General features: G+C 35.4%; 1 protein-coding gene across 1 annotated transcript; it reads right to left on the reverse strand.

The window, feature by feature from the left end:
- Positions 1–8,807: 8,807 nt before the first annotated feature.
- On the reverse strand, positions 8,808–10,742 carry LOC102665416 (protein MAIN-LIKE 1-like). Its single transcript, XM_006586430.2, has 3 exons — positions 10,179–10,742; positions 9,891–10,074; positions 8,808–8,917 (listed from the first exon to the last, which is right to left on the reverse strand). Exons 1-3 carry the CDS (start codon positions 10,740–10,742, stop codon positions 8,808–8,810), a joined length of 858 nt encoding a protein of 285 aa, XP_006586493.2.
- Positions 10,743–11,192: the final 450 nt, after the last annotated feature.

Raw genomic sequence — 11,192 nt, forward strand, 5'->3', positions numbered from 1 at the left:
AATTTAACAATGTTACAACATTCATGTATGAACATCAGTCAATGTTTTGGGTAACTTTTCCACCCTGTTACAAATTCTTATTATCTCCATTTCAATTAAAATGCAACATCTATAATCAACTTAAACTAACAGAAAAGGGAATTTTCACTGCAACAATAAAAAAATTCCAGTCAATAACCCCCCAACCATGTAGGTATAGATAGCAACAGCATCAGGACATATACAAATAACTCATCCATCATAAAGGTTTTTGTCCATCCTAAACAATGATTATTAGAGAAGTGATGAAATTGCTTGAAGGATCTTTGGAGTGTTGGGTGAAAAAAACAGAAGTTAGGTTTCCAAAACACCCAAATCCAATGAAACAAAACTTGGATCTATGAATATGCATCACCTCTTTGTTGTGAAATCTGAGATGCAGATCTTTTGTCGCAGTCGTGCACATATGGTATCACAATCAAAGATGCAAATCCCGTGCTAACAACATGCAGACCCACCAGCAAGCCTTCGCTTTTGGCTTTGATGCAACCTCTTCGTCTCCTTTGCACTCCCTTCACTGTCTGGAGGCGACAAGGTTTGATCTACGAAGATTGGAGGCAACCAGCTACAAGCAACGACCATTAGAGAGAGAGGGAGAGCAAACAAGAAACACAACTGCGTTGAGAGAGCAAGCTGTCTAGAGAGAAGGCCGCATGGAGAGAGAACCGTCGAAGAGAAAGACTGTCAATTGATAGAGCGTTGTTGAGAGAGAGAGAGACCAAGAGAGCAACATAAAGATTTAGGGTAAACTCACAACAAAACTCCAAAAACCAGTTCTTATTGTTTTACAAATAAAGATAAAACTGTTTTGAAAATAATTAAAAAAATTAACTTTGCCCCAATTTTGTTTAATACATTCTTCGTTTTGAAATTCCATTTTAAAATCGAAGATAAAAAACTTTACCACCCCAAATGGGGTCTAAGTTTTTGTCTTTCCTATTTGAAAATAATCCCTTTTTTGTTGTGTGACTCTTCAACCCCACACCCATTTGTGTGACATCAAAGTTACATGCTATTGTATCTTGCACTCATTATTGCATCCAACACCTTCCATTAAATTATGGAAAGCCCATTCCAGAATCTGTATTTTGGAATTTAATGGAGGTGTTGGATATAATAGTGAGAGTGTAGAAAATAAATGTCATAGTTGTATTGTCATTGTTTGATTTGTGTTGACAATGAGTTTGACATTGTTTTTTTTTAATCAACAAAGAAGGTTGGACATTGTAACCTTCTACAATAGGCAATAGTGTGGTTCTATGTCGTCTCAAAGTTGTGTTCTATAGCTAATGATTTTTAAGTTTTGCTCCATTTGTTTTAGTTTGTTAGACCTTTATTTTAACTCATTTTTTTTAAATAAGCATAACACATAATATGATAAATAATTAAATAATAATATTAATATAACAAATTAAGTAATAATAATGAAAATATAGTAAATCATTTTCAACTTCAATAAAAGAATGATTTTTACAACCAATGTGTACTAACTTTCTGCCAAAGGATTGTAGAGTAGAAGATCTAACAATTTATAATTAATTTTTATTTCTACCTTCATCAATTGATTCACAATTTCCTTGAAGGTGTTTTAGTGATTGATCATATTATCGTTGTTTGAGTACTCCAACTTTACCAGGTCTTCTTTAAAATCATGGATTCAAGTTTTATGCATAACTCATACATTGGTACAAGTTGATACATACTTGAACAAACATCGAACAACACAAATCCAAATTTATAGCAACAACTCTTTGATTCAAAAGCTCCCAATCTTTGTTAGTCCTTTTGTCTAGCTGCTTCTAATTGGTTATTGGCCAATACAAATCCTTTGAGTATGGATTATCTTCAATCATTGATTTCCAATAAAAGTAATTATTTGCATTTGTCTTCAATATATCACCATCATGAGCGATAACTCTCTCCATCCCGAGTTAACAAATTGAACGCCCTCTTTGTAAAACCCTGCTATTTATTTTTTCATATCTATATGTCGATAAATGTTGTGAATATGTTTTATATTATTAGTTAATAGTAACATGGGAGTATGAGTTTGGATATCAAAATTGAGTTTTCATAATTAAATACGTTAAAGGTAATGAATATATATTCTCTGAAGATTTATAGTATATCTTGTTTTGTGGCTCACAAGCCTCTTTTCCCTTAAAACTCTTATTGGGCTGTTTTGCTCACAACCTAATAATATCAGAGTTGATATTGGTCCCTATCCTCTTTGGTATTGGCCCCTACAAACCTAAGAAAAGACTTTCTTACCCCTCTCAGTTCTCCCTCCCTCTTCTCTTTCCCTATGCCCCCAACCCTTCTCATCCCTACCCAACTCACCACCATCACACCATCTCCTCCCTAAATCTGAACTAGTGTCGAGCCCAACCAACACCGTTACCACCTCCACCACCACCATGCCATCAACATCACCATCACCACTAGCATGGATACCATTGCCACCACCATTAATGTGGTTTCCAGTATCATTGTCACCACCACTGCCACCTCCGTCACCACCACCACCACCACATGGTGGCACCACCAACACCATCGTCGCCATTAACATCACCATCGATAATGCTACCATCATCAATGTTGTTACCATCGTCATTGTTACCACCACCACCATTACTACCAACAGTACCACCTCTGCCATTGCCACCTTAACCACCACCACAATCACCACCAATGTCGTCGCAGGCACCACCACCGCCACCGCTTGGTGCCACCACCAACACCATCATCACTGCCATTATCGTCACCATCAACATCACCATCACCACCAACACCATCGTCATTGCGATTATCATCACTACCAACATCACCATCACCACCAACATTGCTATCACTACCACTACCATTAAAGTCACTATCACCTTCATTGTCACCACCACTACCAATAATACCAGCTCCACCACCTCAACCATGACCAACGTCGCTTCAACCACCACCATCACTAATATCACCTCTGTCACCACTACCACCACCAAAGTTGCCATCATTGGCTGCCACTGCCAACACTACAATTTGTAGCACCACCATTTGTATTGCCACCGCCACCAATGCCACCTCTATCACCACCACCACCACAACCACCACTAATATCTCTATCATCGTCGTTGTTGTTGACATCACTACCATCATCATTGTTGTCACCACTACACAAATATTTTTAAACTAATTTTAATATGATATGAAACTTTCAAAATGAGTTTATTTGAAACTAATCATATTTTAAAAGTTGGTTTTTATTTTATTTTTTGAAACTAAAACTAAAAATTGGTTGTTATTTTTAAAAAATTTAAAACTCATAATTGAAAACCACCCCAAACAGGTCCTAAGACATCTATTTTTTAAACCTAAGCGTATATATATTTGAAGCATCTAAATCCTTTTTATAAAAAGCATCCAATGTTTAATTTCTTAAATTCTTTTTACAAAAAGCTTGTTATTGGCATATTGGTTTATATATCAATGGACGAAGTTATCCTTAAGTTGAAACCTTACAATGCATCCTTGAAAAATGTCCACGTGTTTTCCAACCTATATTTGGCTTGTTTCTTTTTGTAATATTTTGTTATGAATATCTTGATGAATCAAACTTTCGTTCATTTTTTATTTTTGAAACTTCGTTGTCAAACTCAGACCTTCTTTTCCTAGAAACAATGCCCTGCCTAAGATGGTAATCTTGTTAACAAAATTTTTGACTCAACGAAGGACACAAAGAGTTCGTCTTTGTATGAATTTATAAAAAAAAATGTTTTATTTTCTAAAATCAAAGTTGTTGTCATCAAATTCTCCTAAGTCATAACCTTAGGATGGCACAAAACTTCAATCTCTAATGTGACAATTTTTAGATAAAAAAAGTTTAAATACACAATGTATTCCTTTTTAAGCCCAATTTTTGTGTAAAAAAAATTGTAGTGGTATTCATTAAACAAGGGGGTCTTACTAGTATTCAATTGAATATAACTTATAGAAATAATATTAAAGAGTGGGTTGAAAAAGGGAAAGGAAGAAAGTGATTCGTTGAGAATAGAGAATGGACATGGTTAAAATGCGTGTACATGAGCATAGAAATAAAGAGTGGACATAGGACCCACTAATATAGTGATGGTTACATAGATATCTTGCGAAGGCTTACTAGTTTTTTCTTTTTTTTCTTGACACATGGCATCTTATTTTTAGGGGTGATGCTAGGTGCACTGGCATTATTGCTTGTGCACCCAACAATTTTTGGTAATTCCATAATTACTCCTGTGTCTTCTTCTTCTTTTATTAAGTTGGTTTTACTGGTTTGTGGCATTTGCGCGTGCTTCACTTTCTGCTCTGTTAGTTTTTCTCATTGAGTGAGGTGTCGCTTAGGTGGAGGTGAAAGTGTTACCGGTGGGTGGTGGTGGTTGCAGTGGTTGGTTCGTCATCGGAGGTACACCAGCTACGCGGGTTGGTGTTGCTGGTTTCCCTGAGTGAGTTGATCCGTATGTTGAATTTAAAGATACAAATTACATGATCTGTATATTTTATATGGATCATGCTATCTGTATGTTTAATTTCAACATATGGATCAAGTTGATCCGTATGAACCATACGGATCAAGTTGATCCATATGGTTTATACGGATCAACTTGATCCGTATGGTATCAAATTTTGAAATTTGTAAAAATTATTTAAAGTTTTATTTTTTTTAATTATAAATATGTTTGTATGTAAATTTGTAAATAAATATTATTTTTTTATATGTTTATTTGAAATAATTCATATGTAGATTGATATAGGGTTTTTGGTTTTTAATATATATGGTTATGAATTGTAGTGTTGATAAAATGGTATGTAGTAAAAGATTACGTTGATTTTTGTATGATATTATATGTATAGTGCGGTTAGGTGTTGTATGTTTGTCATGTGGAAATTTTTAATTTGTTGTTAAGATGGACAAAGATCAATGGATGTATGACAATATTATGTCTGAAGAAAATGATATAGATGATGAAAAGGAATAAGAATGTGGTGTGAATGAACAACATGTTGATTATTCGGATGCGTTCAATACTTCTCAGGTAATTTTCTTCATTATTGTTATTAAATTGATAAAATGAATGTCCCTTTGAAGACTAAAATTGTGTGGGTTGCTTTGTAGGTGTTTGTTACTCGAGATGATGTTTTGCAGTGGGCTCGATCAGTTGCTTATGAAAACGGATTTGTGGCAGTGATTATGAAGTCAGACACAAACACTGGTATTAGATGAAGGACTTCATTTGTGTTAATTGGTTGTGAGAGGAGTGGTCAATATAGGTCTAGGAAGAAAGATTTTGTTAGAAGAGATACTGGGAGTAGGAAATGTGGGTGTTCCTTCAAGCTTCGTGGGAAACCAATGGTTGGAGGACAAGGTTGGATGATGAAGTTGATGTGTGGGAGTTATAATCATGAATTGACCAAGTCATTAGTTGGACATCCATACGCTGGGCGATTGACTAAGGATGAAAAGACAATTATTGTTGATATGACAAAGTTAATGATCAAACCCATTCTGCTAACGTTGAAGGAGCACAATGCCAATAGTTGTACAACAATCAAACAAATATACAATGCAAGAAGTGCATATCGTTCTTCCATTAGAGGAAGCGATACTGAAATGCAACATCTAATGAAGCTTCTTGAACGAGATTAATATATTCATTGGCATAGATTAAAGGACGAAGATGTGGTACATGATATCTTTTGGTGTCATCCTGATGCAGTGAAGTTATGCAATGCATGCAATTTTGTGTTTTTGATAGATAATACCTATAAAACAAACAGGTACAAGCTTCCACTACTTGACTTTGTTGGTGTCACACCAATGATGATGACATTCTCTGCTGGTTTTGCTTATCTAGAGGGTGAATGTGTTAATAATGTGGTATGGGCTTTAGAACGGTTTCGAGGTTTTTTTCTAAGACGTGATGCCCTCCCTGAAGTTATTGTGACTAACAGAGACCTAACATTGATGAATGCAATGAAAACTATATTCCCTGAATGTAAAAACTTGTTGTGCAGGTTTCACATCGACAAGAATGTCAAGGAAAAATGTAAATCCCTAATTGGTCAAAAAAATGCTTTGGAGTATGTGATGGATGCCTGGGGAAGTTTGATTGATTGTCGTTCAGAACATCAGTTCGATGATTGCCTTAAGAAGTTTGAAATTGCTTGTTCACCTTGACCAATGTTTGTTGACTATGTTAACGAAACATGGATAATTCTCCACAAGGAAAAATTTGTTACAGCCTGGACGAATAAGACAATGCACTTAGAAAATACAACAACAAACATGTATGAAAATGTTAAAGTTTTTCTATTAGGGTTGATGAATTGATGGATTTTAATTATTGTATTTGTTTATTATTTTTGTGTATTTCAAATGTAGGGTTGAATCTCCTCATTGAGCTTTAAAAAGAGTATTACAGAATAGTCTTGGAGACCTATGTAGTGTTCGTGATGCCATGAACAACACACTGAAATTAAAGCATCCTTTGAAACAAGTACACATGTGGTTGGACACGTTTTTAAAGTTACCTTATACAAGAGGCTTCTTGGCATGATTTCTAGGTATGCCTTAAATCAGATTGTTGCTGAGTATAAACATGTACATTATGCTGGCTAGAATCCTTCTCATTGTGAGTGTGTCATGAGAACTACGCACGGTCTTCCTTGTGCATGTGAGCTATCTAAATATGTTCTTGGTAGAATCCCACTAGATTCAATCCATATGTTTTGGAGGAGATTAAGTTTTTTAGACCAAGGGTTATCTGAGCCCCAAGTGACCATAAAGAAAGAGATGAAAACCATATCTAAGTGATTTAAGGAACTTGATGTTTATGGTAAAGTAACTCTAAAGAGTAAACTTTAGAAAATTGCATACCCTGATGAAAACTCTATGTGTCCTCCTCCAGAAAAGGTCAACACTAAAGGTGCACAGAAGAAACCGGTGAATAAAAACCAAAGATCAACAAAGTGTGATTCGTCTTACTGGGAGTATGTTGATGCTTTACATTTTGTGCAAAATAGTAATTCTTAGTGAAGCGTAGTGCATCATTTTCTGACCAGCCCATTCCAAGAAGGACCATGCCGATGTTGGATCAGTTTCATCCATTTATACACGATTTCATTGACAACATTGTGGATGTCAAAGTTGACGGTAACTGTAAATATCGTGCAATTGTTGCTTTATTAGGTATGGGTGAAGATTCTAGGTCCTTGGTGCGCAACCATTTGCTTAAAGAACTTGGCAAATGGTCAGATGACTATATCAAGCTCTTTGGTGGCACAGACAAATTCAAGGAATTAAGGAAGTCCCTACTTGTTGATGAGTTATCCATGATATGTAATTTATGTTTTGTTTTTTAAGAATTAACTTTAAATAAATGTGATGTGTATATTTGTTTGATTCAGGTTACTATGGATAAGTGGATGGATATAACGAGAAGGGATATATCATTGCATCAAGGTATAATGTAATCCTTGTATCGTTGTCCCTACAACAAAGCATGACGTTCTTTCCTCTTAGAAGTCAACCACCAAAAGATTCTTTTGTGCATCGCATAATATGTATCGGTCACGTCTATGACAATCATTTTGTTCAGGTAGATTCAAGATAATCCTATTCTTAAATTTATGCAATCATTTGTGTTATAATAATGTAATTTTTTTTTTGCATGTACAACAAGTTTATTTAAAAGACCATTGTCCTTTACCGCCTCTAGCATTGTTATGGTCTAGGAATTGTCATCCTCAGGCAAAGCAGTGGCCAACTCCATATATTAGTAGAATGCATTAGTACAAAAACTTGATGATGTTGAAAAGAGACTATGTTGACATAACTGAAGACTGAACATTTAGCTTATAATGACTTTGTAATGTCCTACATTAATATATAATTGTTAGGCTTCATATTCACGTAATTGTTAGTAGCTTTGTTACGTTAAACTTAATTGTTTAAGGTGTAGAACTTAAGAATTTACTGTCACGTCATTACTAGGGTTACCTGATACGTTTAACGGTTACGTAATTTAAAATATTTTTTTAACGTTAACCCTAATATTTAGATGCATAAACATAGTCTAAAAGTTATAAACCAAAAAAAAATTAACATTTACAAAATGTTTGGGAAAACGAAAATGTTGTCAAATACAAGAAAATTATAAACATAGTCTAAATATTAAAATATAAAATGGATGACGTCTATGGCTAATTCGTATGCCCCCTTCGTCGTGACCTGCATAAATATTGCCCTCTGCTGTGACACTCCTAGCGATCCTTAAGCAGTCTTCCATGATCTCGTGTACTTCTGTGCCTGTAGTGACTATCCTTAGATTGAGCAAACGCTCCAACCTTTCTGCGATTGCTTGGCAAGCCACATATGGAATTGAAAACAACTGGTAAAGTATTACATTATTTCAAAATTAAACTAAATGACATTTAGTAGAACATTAATGCAACATTATTTACGATTGCATGTCTAGGCTACTCCACATCAGAAGGGGCCTGTGTCGGTGTTGCTGCTGGTGATAGTGGGACTTGAGGGATATGTGGCTCCATATATGTGTCATTCTGCATCACAGGTGGATGTCTGGCCGGATCAATAGGTTGTGTCGGTGTTATGAATGGATGGGAAATCATGAAAAACCAGTGCATGAATCTGATGCACATTGACCTGACACAACATAAATCTACCCCACTGCTGCAAGATAGTCAGAGAAATGCATCCACTTGTCATTAATATCTTCAAATTATAACATTGAACCCGTAGTCTCTGAAGGAATGGTCTGAACATATCCAGATTTCCGCATATCCCTCTCTGGTCGGTGTTTGACGACAACGTGATCCCATCGTATATGACCTGAAAAGCATGAAATCAGATCAAAATCCCGCACTACATGGTGGTTAGGGGTGGGAATAGGCTAGGCCGGCCTACAGGGGCCTACGACCTGGCCTACATAAAGCCTGGCCTGGCCTGGCCTATTTAATTAAAAGGCTAGGCTCAGGCTTTTTTAAAAGCCTATTAAATTAAATAGGCCAGGCTTAGGCTTATTAAAAAGCCTTATAAGCTTGATAGGCCAGTCTATATATATATATATATATATATATATATATATATATATATATATATATATATATATATATATATATATATATATATATATTATTTTTTGGATACAATTAAATATTATTTTTTAAAAAAACTAGTAGATTCCATTCCTATAATTACAAGGTATGAGTCATGTGTTCCTTTATATTTTTCATTATTTTTATTAGTTTTCCTATTTCTGTTAACAGTTCCTTTTTCTATTCCTATTAGGTTTCCTTTTTCTTTTTCTGTGATTACGTTCCTGTATTCTAGAGCAAATAAAAATCATATCATATCATATCTTATTACGTTCCCATACAAAAATCATATACTATCATATCAAGTATGGGGTTTTCTTTCGTTTTAGATTATTTTATATCATTTGGTGATTTCTGTTTATATTATTAATATATTTTTAGGACTACCAACTAAATTAACGTTAGATTAAAAATTAAGGCAAATTATATATTAAGGCCTTGTTTAGCCTATTATAGAAGGTGTGTTATTTTTTTTTTTGTTGATAAAAACAACTAGGAATATTAAAGATTTAATGTGAAGAAGATTTTTAAATAGGCTTTTAAATAGACTACCAGGCCAGACTTTTAAAAAGGCCAGGCCGAGCCAAAATAAAAGCCTTTGATAGGCTATAGGCCAGGCTCAGGCCTAAAAAATTAATCGTAGGCTAGGCTCAGACCTTTTAAAGCCTGGCCTGGCCTGGCTTATTCCCACCCCTAATGGTGGTCACCGTAAAACATCCAACAAACATCAGCAATCGTTAGTCCATCTAGACGTTTCCAGTACGTAGATGCTGGTAATGACTTCGAAGAAGCCTTCATAAAAATCCATCGGCAGGCACGTGGTGACATCTCAGCATAGTCTGGATCAGTCAAAGACTCAGCAACAGAGGGAAAATGCTCATACGTCCAACACTACACAGATTAGATCAAAATAAAACAAATGTCAAATTAACATATTAAAAACATATTAATAACATTTTAAAAACAATTAAATTACAATAATTGACAATAATTACCTGCAATAGGGTGATGTAACCAGCAAGCTGTCGGTTGCTGCTCTTACAAGCATCATTCAAATTATCATACATATGAACTAGGGTGATAGCTACCCATGCATAGCTTCCACTCTGACTAAAGTCCCGGAAAGCGTCTAAAAAACCAGCATGAACATGTGTTGCATTCTTGTTAGAAAAAAGAGTGCAACCTAACAAATGCAACAAATAAGCATGACCTGCAATAGTCCAATGTTCGGCCTCCCATTTATTCTGATAAATATCTCGTAGCCGTGATAGGCATACGTATGCCCCATGACATTGTGCTATTTTAGCTCTAGCTTCCTCTTTGGGGACTTCAAGTAACTCCACCAACATCAACACCGCTTTGTCGACATGCGAAGTCTCAAAGCTGTTGAATGTGCCTATAATATGAAGATGAAGTAGAGAGGCCACATCATCCAGGGTGATGGTCACCTCTCCAACAGGAAGATGGAAATTGCTAGTTTCCTTATGCCACCTCTCCACAAAAACGAATATAAGTCCCCGATCGCTAGTGTCCACTGAACATGCTGATGTAAGCTCCATTGGAGCTTGTAGGCCTAGGATCTTCTTCATCAATGGGTTCCTTTGCTTCTTGGAAGATGAATGACAGCAGAATGGAGAAGGAAGAGAGAGAGGAGACACCACTTCAAGGAGAAGATGAGTCTAGAAGAAGCTCAACAACATAGGAGGCCATGGATAAGAGCTTAGAGGAAGAAGGAGATGAATGAAGGGAGAGGAAGAGAAGAGCACAAAATTTTGTACTCTAAAAGAGCTCTAAAATCTGAAATTTAATTTTCAAATGATCAAAGTTGAAAAAAATGCACACCCATGACCTCTATTTATAGTCTAAGTGTCACACAAAATTGGAGGGAAATTTGAATTTCTATTCAAATTTCACTCGAATTTGAAATTAAATTTGTGGAGCCAAATTTTGGAGCCAAAATTTCACTAATTATGATTAGTGAATTTTAGCTATGGTTCAGCCCACTAATC

The sequence above is a fragment of the Glycine max genome, chromosome 8, assembly GCF_000004515.6.
Source record: "Glycine max cultivar Williams 82 chromosome 8, Glycine_max_v4.0, whole genome shotgun sequence".
Taxonomy (NCBI): domain Eukaryota; kingdom Viridiplantae; phylum Streptophyta; class Magnoliopsida; order Fabales; family Fabaceae; genus Glycine; species Glycine max.

Excerpts from the sequence above, each read along its gene's own strand:
- LOC102665416 (XM_006586430.2), bottom strand. The coding sequence starts at position 10,742 with ATGGAGCTTACATCAGCATGTTCAGTGGACACTAGCGATCGGGGACTT. Across the intron at positions 10,075-10,178 it reads GTTACATCACCCTATTGCAG|TGTTGGACGTATGAGCATTT; the intron begins GTAATTATTGTC and ends TAATCTGTGTAG. Across the intron at positions 8,918-9,890 it reads TGTTTGTTGGATGTTTTACG|GTCATATACGATGGGATCAC; the intron begins GTGACCACCATT and ends CATGCTTTTCAG.